The 23,500-nt window shown below is 43.2% G+C and overlaps 1 protein-coding gene across 1 annotated transcript in view; it reads left to right on the top strand.

Annotated features, from left to right (window-relative positions):
* EXOC4 (exocyst complex component 4) overlaps positions 1-23,500 on the top strand; it is a 716,010-nt gene that overhangs the window by 561,658 nt on the left and 130,852 nt on the right. Inside the window, exon 12 of the mRNA XM_008707579.2 lies at positions 6,352-6,488. Within this exon, the coding sequence (XP_008705801.2) occupies positions 6,352-6,488 (137 nt within the window). The remainder of the gene's footprint in view (positions 1-6,351; positions 6,489-23,500) is intronic.

Raw genomic sequence — 23,500 nt, 5'->3', positions numbered from 1 at the left:
ATAGCACCTGTGGGACTTTATTGTCTTTGTGAACTCGTTGGTCTCCTCCTACTAACATCTAAGACTGCTGGAGGGTGGGACCTTGTCTCAGCTGGCTTTTGATCTTCTGCAGTGAGCCTAATATTTGGCCCAGAGGAAATACGTACGTAATAAATATGTATCTCTTTAATAGTTAAGTCCCCTGCCCTGTCCCCAGACAGCTTCTGATCCTTCCCAACAGTTGGCATCCAGTGGTCTGTAGTAGTGTTGCCAGCAATACTGCTACATCTTCACAGTGCATACATACCCCGTGAGTGGAAACCACTGTACTCGAGTACTTACGCACTTACAGATGGTACTCGGACAAGTTGTGGAAGGGTACCTCTTCATTTGTGTAATGGTTGGACAGAATTGTTTACGACTGACGTCTAAAATGCATGTACATAACCACCAACCAGATGTCCCTCCCAGTCACGATCTCCCCCTTCCCTAGCAAAGGTATATCCATCGGAGTTCTCCAGAGAAGTAGAACCAAAGGCACAGGAGAGAGCTGTTCTAGATGTTTTTAACCAGAGGACCTAATGGGGGTCGGGAAGAGTTTTTCTACAGAAAGGAGGTTTTAGCTGAGATCTGAAAGATAAGGAAAAGTACTCTAAGAAAGGAAGATGGGGGACAGAACTTTAGAGGCAAGTGCAGGGCCCTGAAATGGGAACGAAGAACTGAAGAAGCCCCAGGTAGCCGGGTCTCAGAGAAGCAAGGGGCAATGGTAGCCGATGAGGCTGGAGGAGTAGACAGAAGCCTGTCATGAAGGGCCTTGCGGGTTATCTGAAGAATGCAGGGCCTCGTGCATTCAAGAGCTTTAAGTTGGTAAGAGACATAATCAGATATCACTTCAAATGTTTTCTTTTGACATTAAACTTACAAACTCTATAGAGCGTACAAATCTTAAGTGTGAAGAGTTTTTACATATTTGTAAAAACTGTGTTTTTACAAATGTGTAATGTGTTTACTCATGGAACAGCTGTCCCATCAAGATGTTTCCAACACCTGGAAGGTTCTCACCTTCTCAGTCAGGACCCACCCCCTTCCAGGACGGCCACTCTTCCGACTTCTACCACCAGAGACGACTTCTGCTTGTTTTTGAACTACGGTAATAACAGTTGTTTCCCTTTGTGTCTTAATGCTTTACTCAGCACACGGTGTGTGAGATCCATCCATGTTGTCACGTGCAGTAGGGGCTCATCCTTTTTCATTGCTCTGTAGTATTCCGTTGTGTGACTATACCACACAGCATCTGCTCCTTCAGCTACTGACGCACGGGACAATCGCCCTTTTTTTTTTTTTTTTTTTTTTTTTTTTTTTTTTTTGCTATTATAAGTAAAACTGCTATGACTTCTTGTGTTCATGGCTTTTGATGGACATAAGCACTCATTTCTGTAGGAGATAGAAGTTTTTAACAGATCCCTCTGCTGGTGAGGTGGAGGATGATGGGGAAGGGAGTAGAAGGGCATTTTCTCAGGTGCCAGCTCCTGGATGCATAGACTTTTACCAGATAGCTTATTAAAGGAGCAGACCCATTCAGAACATTTTAAACATCACAGAAATCAAAATATAGATTAAAAAATGAAAAGCAGACTTCCTTTTCACTTCCAGCATTACTGTCATAACTGGAGCTATTATTGTTCACAGCAAGCTAGCATGTAGAGCGGATAATAATTGGAAGGATGGTATGGTATGACAGGCTTTACTGACTTGTAATTGAATATGTCCCAATAAACAGATTATTGTCCTCATCTAACATTTGTGAAACCCCCTCCTTCCACAGTTGCTGGTGTGTGTGTGGTAGTGTGGGGGTGTGGTAGTATGGGGGTGCGTCTGAATTGACTGTTTTCTCTCAAATGCCTCCTAAAGCAGTTTTCAAGAACCTTGGGTTCTTTGTAGCATCTCTGAACCATCCCGGCTCCGGGGACTAAAAGGGCACACATACAGAGACTGCATTCTCCAAACTCGAGGTTTTTGGTTTTGTTTTTCCTGAATTGTGAATTTATTTATATTTCTTAAAACTTTAAAATTAGCACATTTAGCTGTATGTGTCATGGGTTGACATTGCAGAAAATCATATAGTCAGGTGAAATTCAGAAGAGTTTTGTAGAAAAGTCTAAAATCTGTAGTCACAATAAGTGTTCAGTCATTAGAACCATGGGAATTAAGATACAGTAATATAGTAATAAAGAGGCTCTGGGTCTGATTCCACGTCACACGTGAGGCTTTTGACTCACTATTTTGCATCATAGTTCTGCTCTAAATCTGTCTTTTCATGGTTCTGAATGTGCCGTGCGTTTTCATTAGTAACCATTTCTTGAACACCTACAATATGCCAGACACTTTTTTTTTTGATGTTCAGTTAGCCAGCATATAGTTGCTACTAGGTAGTAGAGATATGAAGGTGTAGTCACTGCTCAAAGGAATTGATGGTCTAGCGAAAGAGAGAGTCGGGTGAACCAGTGGGTACCGTACTCCACTGAGGGCTTGGGCTAATTGTACCTAGGGTGTTCTGGCAGCACTGGGGGGTGGGGGCATTTAAATCAGAGCAGGTAGCCTGTGAGCTGACTTTTCAAGGATGACAGACATGTGCTAGGAAGGGCATTCCAGGCCCAGAGATTAGGAAGCTCAAAGACACACAGGCAGGAAGTAGCTTGATGCAGTCAAGGCATAACTAGTGGTTGAGTGTGATTGGAGCATAGGGTTAGAACGCTCAGTGGAGCTGGAGAGAAGGTTAGAGAGGTGGGAAGGGACCAGAACTTAAAAGGCTGGGCATGTAGAAAAGGATGCGGACCTCGGAGGAAGAGGCTCAGATTCTCATACTGTTCTTGCTGGACTCCCTGTGAGTCCTCAAGCATGTCACTGGGCATAGGGTCCTCATCAGTATGACCGGGAAACTAGGGAGTCATTCCCAAACCATGTTCTGGAAACACCGTTCCAGAAGATGTGAAAAGATCTATGCTGTGCTATGAAAAATGTTTTCTTAAATAATTAGGGAAAGATTGAATACAACCTTTGCCTCTTTCAGATTCACAATGACATTAGCATAGTAAAAGTTTCCAAAGTCCTCCAGTGAAGAAACCACTTCAATTTCCTTTAACTCAGCATTTTCCAAATTACTTGAACTCAGAGTCCATTTTCTATAATTTTACTATTAGTATCAGGCTGCAGAGCCCCATTTTGGCAAACCATGGACAAGGTCTTAAAGGTCCAATCATCTTCATTCGTTAAAATTTTTTTAAAGCGCAGAACCAAAGAGCTGGTCCTTATACACCGTCTTCCTATTTTAGCCTGCTGGTGCATCTCTGTAAGAAACTTGAGTTATTTTTCATAGCAATGGCTTTTTTATTGCATCCACTATCTTGGGATTTTTTTTTTCCTTTTCTCATTTTTCATGTCATGCCCAGACTTTATTACCTGGTAATAAGTTGCAAGAAATGAGAATTGAGTTGTTTCTAAACAAATATCAATCACTTGTGATATGTTTAGTAGAAATTATAATGAATATAATCAGGGTTTTACTTATTATAAAATCATTATATTCAACATTGGCAAATCCCAAAATTAATAACGAGTCAATACATCATTTGAGATGCCAAAGAGATCAAATAAATAAAAACAGAATTGACCTTGTTAGAAATTCGAGATTTGCAACACTTATCTGTCAGAGCCACTGATTTGGAAATTGTAATAAATTCTTGGAAAATGGGAACTTTTTCCCCCTGTAAAAATACCCATCATTTGGCAAACTACAGTGTCATTTTCCTTGAAGAGAATGTAGTGATTGATTATCCAGAGTGCTACCATGACAAGGTAAACCAACCAAATAGCTGGAAAATTGTATGTAATCATAGAGCATCACACAGGCTTTTTGTTGAGCACGATCATTAGAATTAAACTATGGCATTCTGATCATTCCCTGTAGGTACTTCCCCCAAAGCCTTTATCTCCAGGGGATGTTCCCATATGCTTGCATTTTCCCCTTCCCCTCTGACAATCACAGGAATAAACACAGACCACCCTGAACCCACCCAGCGAGACTGCAGGATGCAGAGAGGCCAGTGTCTAGCATCCCTGACATATGTGACACTAGGAGAGGTTTATTTATGTGTGCTAACATTATTAGTACTACTTCTCTTATTAGTTGCATTGTCCTAAAGGTCCTGAGAAATCGTGAACCACTGGGGGAGGGGAATGATGGGAGATGGGCAAAAGGAAATGAAGAATGCCATTCTTGCTTTTTTGAGAACTTGATCATCTAATCCGGAAGACCAAACACACCTGAGATGACCTGAGAACAATTAGACATCTTCCCCTCTGTGTAAAAGCACCAGCCCCCTGATGGAATCCCAGAGCGATGAAGGCCAGTCGAGGAGCCACCAAAGCATCCCTGGTTATTAAAAGACTAAATTGAGTCATAAGAAAGGAAGAGGTTACCCAGACCTGCCCAGAGTTAATTATCAATAGCTTAATTGGAAATGGAACCAAGCCCTTTCTCTCAGTAAACCCCGAGCAATCTCCCTGTGCTCCTCTTCCCTGTGGTGGTTTAGATTTTGAGGGGGCTTTGGTAGGACGGCCGAACTCCACTCTCCTTTGTTAATTGCTGTCCACATGTTACAGGATAGCCCGTGTTCGGAGTCAGGATGAGGGTCGTAGATTCTTCTGAGCAGCGTGGGGACATGTAGCCAAGCAGAATCGATTCCTGTCACTCACACACGAATACAGAGGAGCGGGATTATGGATCGAGTTGAAGCTGCAGAGCTTTATTCTGAAAATCAATACAGAAAAGGAAGTTGAACTTGTGGGGATTCTACAGAGACTGTAATTTGGTTTCCTATGAGGTTTGCCTAACAGAATCTAACGGTTCCTTCCTTTTCACCTTCTGATTATTTTACTTCAGGAGGGGGGAGGTAGTGGGGAAGCAGGACAGAAGGTAAGAAACCTCCACGGCTAAATAGTCCTGAATAAGCACGCACGTGGGACGCTTAACTCAAGCTGATCCTCCATTGTGTCGAGAAAAGCCGTACGGTTTCATCCGTTCTTTTTATTTTTAGAATGAAAAAAAAATTAACCAAGACCCTGTACCCCCATAGTCTGCATTTAAGCAGAATAAAAGGCCTTTGATTTTTTCCCACAGGTCACTGTCAGCGTAGGAAAAAAAGATTTTTTTTGTTTACTTTTATGGCCAAGTCTTCCATAGTTTCTGTAATTCTATGTAAATAAGTCCATCTTCAACAAACTGGTTATTGATCAAAGGATTCCAAGATGCTAGACATGTGATTAATATTTACTCCAGTATAATTCTGCTCCTTTTGAAAGAGGCATGAACTAATGGTTTCAACAACCCAGTCTTGTCTTAATCCAAGATTTAGAGTTGATTGAATATGGCTCTTTGCAGATAGAACGGTGATCTGCTGCACTGTACGATCAGGCCCTAGGTGCAAGACGGGCTTATTATTGTTTCCGTGGGATATTTCTCTAATTCTGTTTTTAAAATATGGCTGAGTCCCTTTGGACAGTGCTTCTGTGACAGCAGCAACAATAGGAAATACTCTGATCTAATGAGAAAATGGTGGGGCTACAGGCAAGGGAACTCCGGGCTAGCTCCGAGGCAGAGTGGTGTAGTTAAAAGAGCGAAGCCTGCAGTCCTTGCTCTGCTTACGTCCTTTTCTGAGGCTGTTCCTTCATCTTGAAACTGGGGATGATTGTGGGACTCACCTGACAGGTAGGCACGCTGAGAGGATGGAATGAGCTGAAGTCTGTAGCGTGCCTAGCCCTGCACGCTGCACTTGTAAGAATGTTCGTGAGTACCGTGATGAATGTGAGTCCCAACTAAGAGACCTGTGCTGTGAGCGTGAAAACCTGCTACGAGCTGTGAGGCCCAATAGAAATGTTAGCTGTTGTTCTGAAAAGGTGCATGGTTTTGACACTTGTAAAACGGATCCTGGGGGGCATTTTCCTTGAGCTGCCTTTCCTAGGTCCCTAAACTTAAAGTACAGTCCTGGAGGCAGTAACCCAGTCTCCAACCGAATATGCATTTTCTTTCTTAAAAGCCGCAGCCATATCTCATGGATGCTAAGAATTCCATGAAACCAATCCGTAAACCCCTGTCGTGCGTCCTCCCATAGAAAGTACTTTCTCAGGCCTTTGGAAGACTGGCGTCATGTAAGAGACCTATTTGATTGTTTTTAATCGATATTTGTCAGTGTTGCATCCCCCCAGGAAACCCCATGTCTTAAATGATGGCATCCTTTCAGTTTTCCTTCCTTGTCCTATACACGACTTGAGTTAAAAAAAAAACAACTCATGAATTTGTGTGTCCTCTCGCAGAGCACGATCATTGTGGAGAAGACGGTGCAGGACCTCATGAACCTGATGCATGACCTGAGCGCGTACTCGGATCAGTTCCTCAACATGGTGTGCGTGAAGCTCCAGGAGTACAAGGACACCTGTGCCGCGGCCTGCAGGTAGAGCTTCGGTCGCCAGCCTGACCAGTGCCCTGCTAGGGGATACTGTTTTTCCACCATTCTAGAAAAGGACCAGTTTTGCATTTGTCAAGGGGCTTGACGAGAGCACGTGGCACAAAAATAGCCCCCTAGATGCAAGTGTTGTCACACCAACGGAGGGGATGCCAGGGACCAAGGGACAGAGCCACTCAGGACTGCCATTGAGTGGCATAGACAAGGTGTCAGCCTGGATTTCCAGGAAGGCCTAGAATCATTAAGATTTGTCTTCGAGGAAATGCCAGATCGTGGTTAGTTCATCTTGTGATCCTAAAAGGTCTTTAAAGGAAAGCAATGTCAAATTCTTAGGATCCCTTAATAACCTGCAATATGATTTCTTTTTAGTTCTTAAAATGTGCTTCTCCAGATGCTTAATCTCTAGCCTTCCTCCTGGCATGACAGGACAGTTACACCTGTTTCCGGCATCCGCAGAACTGCAAAACCGTTGTTATGAACTTGAAAACCTTTAGCTTTCCCTCCGATTTCTTTTCTCTGGGCTCAGAAATCTCACTGAGCTGTGGAAAAGATCATAGCACTTCTGGTAATAAGCTAATAATAGGAACAAATTATGGTCTGGTTGACAAGACCTGAAACAATTAGGGAAGAAAAGAGTATATAATAAAATACTAGATTTTATGTGATATATAATTAAGCATAGGTACGAAAGTACAGTACGTAATCAGGTGCTACTTGCACAATATGTGACAAAAGAGCAGAAGGAATGAGAGATGAGAGAGAAAAAGAAGGGGAGACGAGTCAGAACAGATTTCATAGGTGAGATGTGTGCTGGCCTTCGAAAGACGGATGGGTTGTAGGGAGGCTGACAGATAAAGGCCATTGCGGGGACGCAGGAGAAGCACGAGTAGAGTCGCCTGAGTGTTCAGCAACACCATTACCTCCTTGTGTAGGACGCCGTGCTGCACTCGGTGCTTCCTGTTACATCCTGTCTTCGCTTTTGTCAGAGGCCTGTTGAGCATTTACCAGATCCGAGGCGATGTGAGGATGTGAGGATAAAGCAGTCAGTCAGTCAGAGATTATACCTTTAATGAGTTTGCCTTCTCGGTGGAGACTAGAAAAGGAAATCAGAGACCAAGACACGTATGTCCACAGTGTCAATTTGTGATGGAAAATATAAGATAGGTGGGCAGGCTCTAGGAGGAAGAAACGACTTGAGGACAGGAGCGAGCGCCTCCGTGAAGGGTAGGAAGTTGGCCTTGTGAAGGGTGAGGAGGAGTTAGACAGGATTTGGGCTAAAGGAGCTGGCAGAAGGAACAAGAGCAATGTCAAGGAGGTGGGAAGAGTCAGAAAAGAAAGAACAAATGATGAATGTTTGGGTTTGGGAAAGGCAGGCTGAGCCACAGTGGAGGATCTTGAATACCAGGCTCATGGAACTTGGCCTTGTAAGATCGGTGGTGGGGAACCACTGAGGAAGAATCAGTGGGAAGTTCAGGCACAGACTTGTGCAGCAGGGAGACTTTTCTGAGCTTTGTGTATGATGGACGGGAAAGGCGAGAGTGTGGAGGGGGAGGGAGAGGAAGAGAGGCAACGAGTTCCTGAATTGGAGAAGAGGCAGAGGAGGTGGTGGGGAAGGGACGGATCAGGAGACACTAGGAGGCAGATTTGTAGGACGTGGCCACTGGTTGGCTCTAGGGGGTAAGGAAATATATGAAGAAATACTGGTTGAAATGAGCCCTGTCTTTTCTATGCTGTATTTGTAGAGAATTTTTTTCACTTGAATTCAAGATCTCACATTTACCCATTAAATTTAATGTTATTTTTAGCTCATCATTTCAGTCTTTTGAGATATTTTTGAATCCTCATTCTGTCATCAGGAAATCTTAGCTCTTCCCCAAATTCCTTGTCATTCTTGATTTTATAAGCAATCTTTTAGTTTCTTTATGTATGTTATTTGAAAAAAAATGTTCAACAGGACAGGGCTAAGTTGAGAATTTGGGGGGCATACCTCTCGAGACTTCCTTTGAGATTCTCATTCCTGTATTACTCAGTACCTCAGGAGTTCATGGGGTTTTCTAAACTGTGCCTCAAGAGCAGACTCTGGAACCTACATTTGAATGCCCGCTTTACCCCCTATTAGTTATATGACCTTGAACAGTTACTCAGCCGCCCTGTGCCTTAACTTTCTCATCTGCAAAAAGGGATAATAATAGATCTTCTCTTGTAGGGTTGTTTTGAAAATGTTAGTCTTCTAGAACTGTTCTTAACAAACTAGTAAGTGTCCCCCAAAATGATTAGCTGTGATTCTAATGACAAAGATGAACTTTACCACCATTCATGATAGGACCCCCTGTACTTTACCATCTGCCCCTGTAAGAGACTTGTTAGATTTCTTGCTGGTGTCTGTCCAGTCCTAATCTTTGTAATGCAGTCCCCCTCCCTCAGGTCTCCCCAGGGTGAGCACATACTGACGTGCAAACGACAGCACGAGGTATCCTTCCACTTTCAGGACCCACTGTTCCCTGCTCTGCTGAACCTTTGTTAAGAGCTCTCGCTCATCTTGGGCAGCTTACAAATTACCCCTGGAAACCAGGACTCTTGACCTTGAGACAGATTTACCATTTCTTCTGTCAAAGCAATGAGTCCCGATTTAAGATAGGAACGAAGGCATGTGACTTGTGCGTAGGGAGGTCTTCCTGGCTCCGCGTGAGGACCACTTCCCAATTGTTCACAAACCATCTTGAGTAATCTGTTCTAGAATTTTGCCTGTAACTCCAAACTCACCCGATTTCTGTCATTTACTTTCTTTTCTTTTATGAACATCTTTGCTCTCGGGCATTTTTCACTGTTTGCCAGGATACGTCTAAGATTATCGGGAATGGTTCCGTGATTCTCTGCTCTGAATTACTTCTGTGCCCCAAGGTCCTTGCCTAAATGTATTAAACCTGTTGAAATATTCTTTGATTTCAGTAACTGTTGACACAGTCGGTTTCCCCATCCCTAAAACTACATACTGGTTTCTAGGCTTTCATTCAGTCAGCAGGTGTTTATAGAGTACTTGTGTAACAGTTAGTAGGTACAGCGATGAACCAAAAGACAAGATGTTGCTTTCATGGAGTTTACATTCTGTTGGAGATGGAAGAGAGAAGACAGACAATAAATAGAATGCATAAACACAAAGAATTTTAAAATAATAAGTACTGTGGGGTGGGGGAGGGAATGGCATAGGGCGGATAGACTGGAGAATAGGACAAGGAGCCTGCCGTTTTACATAGGGTGTTCCAGAGGGCCACTCAAGTCGAGGTTTGAGAAGAGGCTCAAAGGAATTTGGGGAGTTAGCTAAAGTATCTGGAAAGAGTACCCTGAAGAAGGCAAAGGCCCTAAGGCAGGGCTCTGCATGACAATTTTCAGGAGCCACAGCCTGGAGGCCAGTGTGGTTGGGGTAAAGTGAGCAAAGAGGGTATTAGGAGGACGTCCCAAAGAGATCAGAGGGCCAGACCAGGCAGGGCCTTGTAGGTCACAGTAGGGATGCTGGCTTCTACTCCGAGTGAAGTGGGGAGCCGCTGTAGGAATCGTGCCTGGGGGCAGCATGATCTGACTTACACCCTATTGAGAGTCAGCTGTAGGGGTCAAGGGTGGCAGCGGGGAGCGCAGTTAAGGGTTGTTGTGGTGATCCGGGTGAGGACGAAGACCGCTCATACTGCTTGGTGGCAGCAGCAATGGTGAGGACCGGTTGAATTCTGAATATTTTTGAAATTCCCTGTCTGATTAGTTTGAGTGTAAGAGAAAGAAAGGTGTCGAAGGTGACTCCTGGGATTTTTCATTTGAGTGATGAAAAGATGGACTTGCCAGCTATTGAGAGGAAGGACGCCGCAGAGCAAGCAGGTGAGGATTTAAATTTGGGGCAGCGGGGGGGGGTCTCTGAGGCATCCACATGGAGGTAGGGAGCAGGCATCCAAAGGAGAGGGGTCTGGCCATCGACATACAAATAGTATGTGTAAACAGTATTTAAAACCATGGCGAGAGAATAAATAAATAAATAAACCATGGTGAGATGAAACCTCACGGGAGTGAGTGTAAACATGACAGAAGAGGACTGTGGACTTGAAGAAGTTTGCCAGATGAGAAGAAACCAGCAAAGGCAGCAAGAAGCAGCAGTCAGTGAAGTAGGGGGCAGATTCAGAGTGCGGTGTCCGGAGACCAAGTAGCAGGGTGGAGGGAGGGTCAGCATCGGGTCAGCGTTCGAACTGATGCAGGGACAGGTTTGACCACACAGAGGGCATTGGTGACCATCACCGGAGCGGTTTTTGTGGACCAGTAGGACCGAAACCTGTACGGACCTGGGCCGAAGGAAGAAACAGAGAGCGGGGAGCTTGTAAGTATAGGTGAAACCCATACAGTGAGTTTTGCTGCCATGAGGGACAGAGAAATGAGGTTGTAGCTGGAGAGATGAGGTCACACGAAGGGTCTTTTGTCATTTTATATGTTCTTTTAAATAGAAGAAATCTGTGTGTTTGTATTTGAAGGGTATTACTTAGGAGAAAGGGAAGATTGCTGATGTAGGAGAGAAAGGGGCAAATTGCTGAAATTGGGTTTTGGCGAGTGAGTAGGAGCGGGATGTAATACACAGGGGGAGTGACTGGCTCTAGACAGGAACATGGAGAGTTTTGTTTGCTGTGGTCTGTCCTTCTAGGGATTGAATTCTTTCTCTGTCATTTACATTTCGCCATTTTGTCCAAACAACGCAACTGTATCCCGTTCTATTACTTCTTCTTGGAACACAGCTATTGCTTTTGGTTTGGCTCCTGATGTATTGTAGTCATGAAGAGTTATCTTGATTCTTTCCCCCAGGAGTCCATACCACCGTGGTATCCCTCCTGGCCCAACTGTCTGCAATGGTGTCCACTTATTGGTGTCCATTATCAGATCATTTCATACTCAAGGTAATATCTGTAGCGATCTACCACAGTTGCTGAATTGTAGGCCTGGGATGAATTATCTCAGGGATGGGAAAAGTAATTCTGTGAAGCTTTGAAGGAGAAAAAATAGAAAATCGTTTATATGGCCGTTATAAAACAACACACACTCTCCTTCGCGCGCGCGCGCGCACACACACACACACACACACACACACACACACAACCATATATAACCCCACGGAGCCTGTTGCCTATTTCTTAATCAGGTTTTTCAAGCTAGAAAGTGTTTTCTTATTGTATGGCTCTGAGGATGCAGAGTGTCCTTACTTTCTCCCTTCCCGTTTATTGCCCTCCCCCAGACTGGCACCTGCTGGGGAGTAATTAGGGCAGTCCTAATTTGGACAGCCAAATCCTGATTACAGTGAGAGGAAAAACAGGAAATGTTCTAGTTTTGCTGCCAGCAAATGACTGACTTAAATAGAAAGCCATATACAATTCAAATGATCCAAAATGATATAACATTGGGGAAGGAGGAAGGGGAGCAGGGAAACATTGCAATCTGATTCTTTCTCAGCAGATATCTTTTAGAGAAATGATCAAATCCACAAGCTCACAATGCCCTCTGCTGAGAGCTGGCTTGTTTTCTAAGTTTACCACGAGAACCGGAGCATCCATTGGGAGTTAAGAGATCTGAGGGAAGGTCAGGAACGTCTCACCTTTCCGTGAGCACCTCACTCTGGAGAGAAAGACTGTACTGTCTAATGATGTCATGTTACATGCTTTGGATCAAGAGAGGTTTCCTAAAAGGGTAATGAGGACTAGAAGTCTTTTCCTTAATTAGTCACACCCCTTGGGGCTTAGAGGCAAATTCAGCTGTGGATTCTCCACTGTGCTGCATTAGCAATCAGGCAGTTGGTCCATTAGCCTGCTACTTCCACGCTGAGTGCGTCGCTGCCTCTGCTCGTCCTCTCTGTCCTGGGGTACTACCAGCAGCTTAGGTGTCCCAAAATAGTCATTAAAAGATTGGAAACCACAGTTTTTTAAAGTTTCTGCCTCTTCCAAATCAGCATCAGTCCATTAATTTTTTTTGTGGTCTTTCTGCACTGGTTGGGCCTGGTAGAGAATACAAATAAAACATCTTCTAATCTTTGTGTCTCAACTGATAGAAAACACCAGCATGTCTTTATTAGGAGAAAGTATAACCATCCTCAGGGTTCAGAGAGGACCAAACACTCATGCCAGAGCATGAAGAAAGAGTGACATGGGGATAAACTTGCCATTGCTGATGACAGAAACCACGTCTGTCCAGGGCTAGGCAACTCATTGGCCCTCGGTGTGTTTGCTGAATGAATAAGGAAATTCCTAACGGACCGAACAGGGTGAGCAAGCAGTGGGGTAGCATGTGTAGATGCGATGTGCGGGGGAGAGGTTGAGAAATCAAAATGACTGTGTAGACAGTGTGGCTGGGTAGGAATGGGCAGAATAGGTTCTGAAAACTTCCCATATGAAGTGAGGGAATACTATCGTGGGTTTTGCTAAGGAGGATGACCTGCCTTCTCCACGATCAAAGCAGTGTTCTAAGATCTCAGTGGCCTCATTGTGTAAAATAGCAGGAACGAGAGACCAGGACCTGTGATGGGTCTTGAAGCCCTAGGGTTTCCTGAGTAGCCAGAGGCCAGAATCCTGCAGGAATGAGAGCCTGGTTGATAGTTGAGCTTGCCTTGCCAAGTTCGTAACCCAGCTAAGGTGACAGGGGTTGCGAGTGGGAGTGGGAGGACATGCGCCAGAAGCTAAGTCTGTCTGGCTCTAAAGCCCAAAAAGGATCAATAGCATCAAAGATGAAAAGTTGCAAAACCTAAACTAAGTTTTTTTTTTAGATTTATTTATTTATTTGAGAAAGAGAGCATGTGAGCAAGGGGGAGGGCGGGGGGGGGGCAGAGGGAGATGGGGAGAGAGAATCTTAAACAAACTATCCATTCAGCGCGGAGCCCAACACAGGACTCAATCCCAGGACCCTGAGATCACAACCTGAGCCAAACCAAAAGTCTAAACTAACTTTGAACCTCTGAAGAGCCACGGAGGGGCGCTGGGTTGTGCAGTTGGTTGAGGTCTGACTTTTGGTTTCAGCTCAGGTCGTGATCTCGGGGTCATGAAATCAAGTCGTTCCCCTCCACGCCCCCCCATCAGGCCTGCAGCAAGGAGCCTGCTTCTCCCTCTCCCTCTGCTGCTCCTTGTGCACCTTGTGTGTGCATGGTCTCTCTCTCTCTCTCTCTCTCTCTCTCTCTCAAATAAATAAATAAATAAATAAATAAAATCTTAAAAAAGGAAAAAAAAAAAGAATCAGAAAAATAGCCAAGGCAACTCTCTGCAAGCTCCATGCAAGCCTGTGTTCTGGTTGCCTCTTGAAACTATGTTCTATCCCTTACCCCCTTGGCTTACATGGCACTGATATATTCATTTTTATTAAATATTGAGGAGATACAAAAGAACACTTATAAAATATGTACACTGTCTGGTTCATAGAGAGCACTCAGCAAATGAGAGTTTTTATTTGCTCCTATAATTTATTATGCATAACTCTATTCTGGCATCCCATTTTATTGCAATTTAAAAATTTTTTTCATATGCATGATCTGATCAATTATTGGTTTACATGTCATTCTCTCCCCAAAACATTGTTTTTTAGCTGTGGATTCACATCGGACTTATTTGGGGAGATTTCAAAGCACCCATCCTGGATTTCCCGCACTGGGCCCACTGAGCCTTGGGGCTGGGCAAGAGTAGTTTAAAATGTCCCAAAAGTGATTCTCATGGGTGTTACTGATCTAAACTTTGAAAATCTAGAAGGAAATTCTCGTGTCTTTTCCCACATACTCATCTCCAGCTTTTAGCATGATGTCCATGTAGAGGCCTCTCCCCCATGTTTATTGATCAAATGAGTAGCTTCCCTCCACCTTTCGAGTGCACGTCAGCTGACACAGGTGCTGCCCACGCAGCCACAGGTCCCACAGATTCCATAGCAAGCAGCCAGTCTTAATTTCTCCCCCGCAACTCAGCCGACCACAGTATCAGATGGAGTCTCTTGTAACTTCGCTACAAAGTAATAACGACCTGGACTGGAATGGGGTCACAGTCAGAAAAGTAATAACGACCTGGACTGGAATGGGGTCACAGTCAGAAAAGCACTCAGCCACTGTGCAGGGGACTGTCAGTCATTAACCTATCTCTTCAGCTCCAACTGTCCTGAAGACAAGACTCCCTCGAGCTCACCAGTAAGAAAACGGAGGTGCAGAAAGGTCCAGAACCTGGCTAGGGTCACAGGGCGCGGGGGTGGTTGTGTGGCTTCAGGCCAAGCGTGTGTGGCTCGAAAGCCCAGAGAAGAGGCAGTGCAATTAAAGAGGGAACAGGGAACCTGAATGTTGCAGATGGTTCAGACACGTTCTCACAGGACCACGGAGTCCAGAGCAGTTGGTACGGACTCAGGTCCGGCTCTGCCCTCCTCAGCCTCTCCGACCCTGAGCAGGCCTTGGTATTTCGTCTATCAAATGGGAAAAATTGCCGTGCTTAGCACACAGGATTGTTACCAGGATTGCAAGAGTTAATACATGTGAAGTGTTGAGATCAATGCCTACTAAATGCTGTCAGCTGATAGTTATTGCTGCTGGTATTTATTATTTATTTTTAAATTAATTCATTGATAATATTGTTATTCACTAATACGATGGCAAAAGAAAGCTATTTTTGTAACCTCTGTTATTTCCCTGGTGCTTTGTGCTTCACTGCTGTCATTCACTCATCATTATTTATTCCGCAGTTAGTTATGAAGCACTTCTGGGGCCAGCGTTATTCTAGATGGAAGAGTATAAAAGTGAATACACTAGGCATCCTGCCTTCATGGACTTGACACCCTAATGAGGGACACAGAATACAATCAAGTAACAAATAATAAATTTCTCAGGAATAAGGGTGATGTGGTTAAAAAAAAAAAAAAAAGGCTCAAGGTGAGGGACAGCATCAGGAAAGACCTCAGAGAGGACCTGATGTTTGAGCTAAATTCTGAAAGTTGAGATGGAGCCATATGGCAATATGGGAAGAACATTCCAGGCAGAGGAGGGAGAGGTATGAAGATGGCAAGAGGCTCAAAGCTTAAGTGCATTAAGCTTAGTGTAACTGGAACAGAGGGAGAGAGAAGGAGGGAGAAGTGCATATTGAGTAAGGATGGACAGGTGCAAGGGGCAGATCATTCGGGTTATTTCTCGCTACGTGTTAGAATCAACGCGAGCCCCACTTCAGAATGTGTAATTGATACACTTTTAAAATGCTTCCCCCCCCCCAAGTGTTTTAATGTGTGCCAGAATTAAGGACCATTGACAAAGGACCTCAAGGCCAGGGAATATGAGTTTTATTCTAAGTGCAATAAGAAGGCATGCATTTAGGGTTGAAACAGGGCAGTTACCTGGTCTGATGTCTTTCCATAAAGATCTTCAGTTTGCTTGTAATAAGAATCTGAACATTGACACTTAACGACAAATTTTATATTAATTTGTGGTCCTCTGTTACAATTCTTTCCTTCTTGTTTTTTAAATATCAGTTAGTGTAACCCTTCTTATGAGAACGTGTCTATTTAAAGGTTGTTATTAAATTATGCCCAAGAGGTACCTTATACAAACTCTCAAATTTCAGATCCTTTTCCACGGGTCCTCTTGAACTGTTTCCCGTGCGTCATCTCCAGAGTAATCCGATGTTTCTGAAGCTGTGATTCTTAGGTAAAAATCTAGACCGTCATCAAGCTCTTTGACCAGCCTGAGGGTGATACAAAAAGAGCCTAATGTTTCTCTGCTCTTCTCCTACTTACTCTGCTCCATCTTAAGGGATTTGGGGGTTTTGTTTTTGTGTTTGTTTCAATGAGCAGCCTCGCGCTACCTCTTACTTTTGCAGCCCTCATTGTCATTGTCACTGTGTCCGTGGACGTTGCTCGGCGGTTTGGCCTGCTGTAGGTCCAGTCATTCACAGTTGAAAACCCACTACAGTAGCTTCCTCTGAACCATCCGTGTCTGGGGTTCATCTGTCTATCTTGGCTCCTAGTTTTTGAAGCATCTGAAAGATTCAGTCCCGGAAAGTAAACATCATGCCCTGGCTGTCACCAAACAGTTGAATCCAATTAGCCCCACCTGCCCCTGGTTGTTTACCTAATGAAAGACTCCGCACCCAGCTGTGTCCGGGGACCAGGCACACTCGCACTTCCCAACTGCTCCGGGGCGGAAGCAGGGCACACCAGAACCAGTCAGCACCAGCAGATGTTTTCTGAATGAAATTCACTCAGCTGTGTCTAGAGGGTAGACCTTTCTCATGGCAGCCTTATCACCTGCTCCAAGAGGTATACCTAGTTTCCTCCTCCTCCTGGGAACGGGTACAAATAGTTACACAGATGGCTCTGTCTGTGGCCCATTGAGCTGTGAATTAATTAGTAGATTATGGTTCTGGTAGTGGTGATTAACCCTACTCCTCTTGTGGAATAATTGTTGGAAATTTAGCTCTTCTTTTTTGAGGCTGTTTGGATATGTCCTAGAATTTTGTAGCCCACACAGTTCAGCATATCACAAAATGATAAACTAATAAATGCAGTTGGTGAGGATGGAGACTTTGCCATTTGAATGAAAAATTCCCTTTAGGGTAATTGTACATTGCTAATCAATGCCGATATTTCAAATTAGAATGCTTGGCATGACATTCAGGATTGATCTTCATTCCAGTATGAATTAATAATTTATTGTTGAGGGAAGTATATAGGTAGCATCTTAGTTCATTTTGATTACTGTTTTTTTACTAAAATAGGATCTATGAATATTAGTGAAGCCAGTAATAAAATATTATTGAATTAAGCCAGTCTTTAAAAAATATATTGTAAGTGAACAATGTGGGTACTTTTAAGGTAGTATTTCACTCAGCTATTTTTTTTTTCATTTCAGCTAGTGCTAAAATGAAAAATTCTAGATGTCTAAAATGTACAATGCCATCTCACATCTACACACCCAGGCTATTTCCTAAATCCTAGGGCAGCATCCATGGGCTCAAAGATTTAGATGCTGGAAAGCTAATTCAGGTTCTAACTCTGTGGAGCAGAATTTCACCTGTGGTATGGGTCTAGGAGGAACTGAACCACCCAGCCAAAGTTCTTTCTAGATACAGATGCTAAAATTTACACTTTATATCACATCTCACAAAATATTCTTCTTTTGATTTTTTTTTTTAAAAGCATTTTAAAATGTCAGCCCTGTTCATAGCTTACAGGACATACCAACTCAGCTGATGGGGCAGATTTGACCCATTGGTGATAGTTTATGCAACCCAGTACATAGGATAAAGTTCTAATTTTGAAGTCTAAGTGATCAGTATAAAGGAGGGGTTTTGTTCATTTGCTTTCCAAAGGGAGAGATTATTGTAGGCTGACATAGTCAACAAATCCTTCACAGAGAAGGTGAGACTTTGAGGAAACTTTGCAAGAACGTGCCACCAAGAAACAAGTGGAGTAGAAGGGGGAAGTATGTCAGTAATCACTCCGTAATTTATTTGTTTTGTGGGTCAGGACTTTTTTTATGTTGGCGTTTTTTCAGAGGGAGACACACCTGTAATCCTGATTCTGATTTGTGCTGAATTCAGAGAGGTATGGTGAGAGCCTGGCAGAGTGATCTCTAAGTTGACTAAAATATCAAATGACTTGAGAGCTCACCTAAGTCATTTAGTAAAGAGAAGAAGTAAAGGAAAACCACTAAGATGGTTTTAGTTTAATAAGTTACCTAGACTCCTATAACTGAAGAGAGCTTATTTTTAGTTCCAGTTCAGTTATTTATTTTCCAAATACCAGCTATTGTACTAGACACTGGGGACACAAAAACCAAAGAGAAATTCACTCTACCCTCAAAGAACTCCTCATCCAGTGTGAGATCCCAACTTGTAAAGAAGTGCAGTAGGACCAGTGAGAGTGGAAGTGTGTGTAAGGTGGTGAGTCTCACCTTTGAATGCACAGTGGAATCACCTGGGAGACTTGTGAAAACTCGAATGCCTGAGTTCCCCTCCCAGAGATTGATTTACTTGGTCTTGGGTGTGAACTTGGTATCTAGGTTTTTAAAAGCTCCCCATGTGATTCCAATGTGCCGTCAAGGTTGGACATCTCTGACACAAGGGTGAGGTGGCACAGAAGAAGAGGACTCAGCTGTCCTAAGGGAGGAATGGAAGTAAAGCTTAATCAGTAGAATCAAACAAGGAGGATGAGGAAAAGGCTTTCCAGACAGAGACAATATACAGAAGTAGGAAACAGTACCCTCCCCCATTGAAAAAGCTCTAGACTACTAATTATGTATAGGGTGTTTAGCCAACACAGGCAAGGGTTTGGCTGGGAATAGTGAACACAGACAGAGGAGGAAAACAATAGCAGGAGATGAAGCTGAAAACATGGATGTTCATTCTTACCTTGCTAACTCTGGACTTGGTCTTAGAATTAGGAATCAGTGGAGTTCTAAGGAGAACAACATGACTGTATTTGAACAGTTTTAGGGAAATAACTCTTCCAACTAGTGTGGTAAGTTGGACTAATGGTCTAGAAGTTCCAAGCAAGATGCCCAGTTACTGCCAAATCCAAGTGACAAATAATGAGGATCTAAGTAAAGGTTAATGGCACTGGACTAAACAGGAAAACAGAAGAGTAGTAAGATACTAAGGAGGTCGAATTGGCAGGATGTTGTGACAGTGGGTGAATAGGATGACTCTTAGTTCATGACTAAGACTCTTACTTGTGACTGAGTAACAGGATGGATGGTTGGACTGTTGACCAAAACAAGGAATACTAGATATTTAGTGGGAGAGGGAAAGGTGAATAATAAGTAAGTTCCTTTGATTCATTTTCTTTTTTTTTTTTTTTTTTTTAAAGATTTTATTTATTTATTCGACAGAGATAGAGACAGCCAGCGAGAGAGGGAACACAGCAGGAGAGTGGGAGAGGAAGAAGCAGGCTCATAGAGGAGGAGCCTGATGTGGGGCTCGATCCCAGAACACCGGGATCACGCCCTGAGCCGAAGGCAGACGCTTAACCGCTGTGCCACCCAGGCGCCCCCCTTTGATTCATTTTCATTTGAAATGCTGGTAGGACTTTCAAATAGAACTCTTCAGGAAGCCTTTGGATATGCAGGTCCAAGACTCAGACGAGAAGACAGCCATGAAGATATTAATTTGAGAGTTATCAGAATATAGGTCAGTTGAGTCTGGCAAGAAGATGAAATTTCCCGAGTGAGAAATGCAGAGTGGAATACCAATATTGAGAAAATGGGTAGAGGAAACAAGCCATCAATTTGTCTGAGAAAGAGATTAGGATAGCAGGAGTAGAACCAGGAGAAGATGATGATGTGGAAACCCAAGGAGCAATATTTCAGGGAGTTATGTGTCAGGTGCTTTAGAATAATCAAAGAGTGTGAAGAATAAAATACACCCATGGGTCAGTGGAACAGTTTCACAGAAATGGTGGTTCTAGAACGCTGACTGCAGTTGATTTAAGACTGAATTTTGACTTCAGTCAAAAGTGTGGAGTTGATAGATTTAGGAAACCCTTTTCCTACTCCTAACACATACAAAGTCCAGTTAAAAATATGTAACTTTAGGGGCACCTGGGTGGCTCAGTTGGTTAAGCATCTGCCTTCAGCTCAGGTCATGATCTCGGGGTCCTGGGACAGAGCCCTGAGTCGGGCTCCCTGCTCAGTGGGGAGTCTGCCGCTCTCTCTCCCACTGCCCCTCCCCCCAACTCATGCTCTGTCGCATGCTTTCTCTCAAATAAAATCATTAAATATATACACACACACACACACATATATGTAACTTTTTAAAAAAATTAAATATGTAGGGGCGCCTGGGTGGTGCAGTCGTTAAGCGTCTGCCTTCAGCTCAGGGCGTGATCCTGGAGTTCTGGGATCCAGCCCCACATCAGGCTTCTCCGCTGTGAGCCTGCTTCTTCCTCTCCCACTCCCTCTGCTTGTGTTCCCTCTCTCGCTGGCTGTCTCTATCTCTGTCAAATAAATGCATAAAATCTTTAAAAAAAAATTAAATATGTAGCCAATTTCAAAAGGAAGAAAAACAATTCTCCAGAAGAGTCAAATGGAAGAAGACCTAAAAGCCATAGCAGTAAGCAAATACTGAAGTTGAGTGGCCCACAAAAGTATCAGGACTTCATATAGCAGTTGTCTTTGTCTGTTTGAGCTGGTGTAACAAAGTGGCACAGATAGGATGACTTATAAACAACAGAAATTTATTTCTTACCATTCTGGAGGGTGGACGTTCAAGATTAGGATGCCAGAAGGGTCAGGTGAGGCCCTCTTCCAAGTCGGAGACTTCTCTTGTTTTATCACATGGTGAAAGGGGCTAGGGAGCTCTGTGGGATTCCTTTATAAGGGCACTAATCCCACTCATGAAGGTTCTACCCTTATGACGTAATCACATCCTAAAGGCCCCACTTCCTAACACTATAACATTGGTAGTAGGATTCCAACATGTGAGATTTGGACAGACACATACATTCAGATCATGGTGGAGTTCAGACCCAAGTAGGGGCTGGCATTTGAACACCTGCATGGCAGGGAGTTTTATCTGTGCAGAAGTTACACAAGGGACTTTTCCACCTTTGAGTGGAACCAGGAAAGCTCTAGACATGGGAATGAACCACCCAACTTGAAGATAGAAAAGTGGCCTCTAGAAGAAATCAGAATCCCACACAGGTGCAAGTAAGGACCTCAATTTGCACTTCCCATGTTGGGAGAGAATGTTTTAAGCCAAAAAAAGGAAAGAAAAAAAAACTTTAAACCTTACTTGGAACTAGTGAAACCTATATGATCCAGAAGAGGGGAATGCAAACCACCTAATAGTGATATCTTTAAAACTCAGGGCAAATGTAGGATTCCCACAGAGGGCAAGTCCCACTGCGTGGAGCTTACCGACCAATAGCAGAGCACATGAGAAAAGAAGGAAAATGCAGCTAAAAGGACATTTGACATCCAGCGAACTACCAAAAAATGTAAAGCCACATGAAAGGAACTTTAAAATTGCTGCTTTTAAAATATTCAAAAAGGTAAAGAAAAGAATCCATAATTCAAGGGCAGGTCATTTTGGAGGAGGAAAGCCAGTAGATTTCTAAAAGAGCTAAAGAGAAAATCTAGAAAGGAAAAAATACAATAATTGAAGACTTTTAACTTTTCAAAAAAGCAATAGATGGGTTAAATCCTAGAGTAGATCCTGGAGAGAGAGTCATAAATTGATAAAATGAGTGCAAGGTGAGAAAGAGAAGTCAGTGAGTGAAGCCACTGACCAGGTGACAGTGTCTGTGAAGGGTAGGGAGGAGCTTAACTGGAGAGAAATGCTGGATCAAGGAAGGGATTGATTCATTCTTTAAAAAAATAAATAAATAACGGGGTTGGGGAATATGTTGAGGGAGATACTAGATATGGAAAAGGGGATTTGGGGGGCAGTAGGGAGGATTCCTAAGAGCCTAGGTAGAGGGATTAACTGGAAGTGAATGAGGATGAGTCAGATTTGAAGATATTTCTGTGGGGGATAGAAGTGGAATGTTTGAAAGTGTGTAATTAAGAACCTTCCTTTCTGTGTCAGATAGGAAGAATACAGGGGAGAAGCAATGAGGAGATAAAGGGCGAAGGTTTAAAAAATAGCATTGAGAGGATGGGAGGGGAAGTTGAGCAGAGGCAGGTAAAAGGAAGGCCAAAGAACATCGAGGGCCCACCTGGCATATGACGTCATGAGTGTGAGATGGTACCCAGCACCCCACATATGTATGGGTAAAAGATTGTGGGACTAATCCATAAATACCGCAGAAAAGATGCAAGAAAATAAGAGAAAAAAGAGAATAGAAGGTACCAGGGAGAGTAATTTGAGAGACCCAAAGAAAGAAGGTTCTGTAGTCTCATATCTGTATTGCTGACCTTAGTTACTGTTAGAAAACTTCCGCTTATAGTGAGTTCGAAGAATGCTAGAAGTCAGCTATGGTTCTCTTAGTAATTCTAGCTTATTTTTAGAGAACCAGAACGATACTGCTCCCTACAACCTGAAATCCTATTACTTCGAGTTAGATTGTCATGAGTCAAAGTTTTTAGGCTTCAGCTTCTTTTGTTGACAAACATTAAATTGTTCCTTAAAGAGCTTTTATCATGCATACCCGCCGTACATATGTTGTATATTAAGAAATGCAAAATGTCCCCTAGTTATGATTCTGACACCAACATAAATTCCTGCCGGGGGTGGAGGGAACCTCCTGGAGTCTGGGTCACCTTGAGAGGGGGTAGCCAGCTAAGTAGCACTCCCTTCATAAATAAATGTCATTCCTGTCACGTAGAGTTGCTGATGATTTTTAGACCATTGAAATTAGTTATAGTGACAGAAACGTTGATCAGAAGGAGAAGCTTTTTAATTTAGTTGAAATTGAACATTTAAGATGAATTTACAGGTACTTTCTGGTAAGCGCAGTGTTAATAGCTAACTCATGGGCCCTATTAAAGGACTTGAAGCCTGTCACTCTAGGTCACCAGTCAAAGCCCACTGGAGCGAGCAATAATCAAAGACTTTTCGTGCCTGACATGAGGGGCAGAAGGTTTCTCTATGATGGTAGATTTACTTTGAATAGAGGGGTGTCCGTAGTTGAAAAAGTACCTTCACGTAGAACTAATTGGTGGTGTAAGCCAAGAAGTCAGAGAACAACCTTTTGTAACACTTCGTCACCTTGCCGATACCATTTACGTTGTTACTTCATAACATTCTTATCTGTTCAACGTCTTTCTTGAAAGATCCCCGCCCCCAAAACCTACTATAGGTTTTTATTTATCCTAAGGGATTAACTATGATAAGGGTGACAAATTAGTATTATTATGACCTTTCACAATTACTCAACAGTGAAGAAGCTAAGAACAAAATCTAGAAATGGTTTCCCAGTAACGTGACCTGTTAATGGATGTCACGACTCCCAACTTAGATAATGGATTATGTTAATAAGAGAGGTGGCTATGGTATTTTTTTCCCTACAGCAAAGGTAGATGAAAAATGCAACTGATACCAGGC

This window comes from Ursus maritimus, unplaced genomic scaffold (assembly GCF_017311325.1).
Source record: "Ursus maritimus isolate PB19 unplaced genomic scaffold, ASM1731132v1 scaffold_3, whole genome shotgun sequence".
Taxonomy (NCBI): Eukaryota; Metazoa; Chordata; class Mammalia; order Carnivora; family Ursidae; genus Ursus; species Ursus maritimus.
This window is presented reverse-complemented; position numbering and strand designations above follow the sequence as displayed.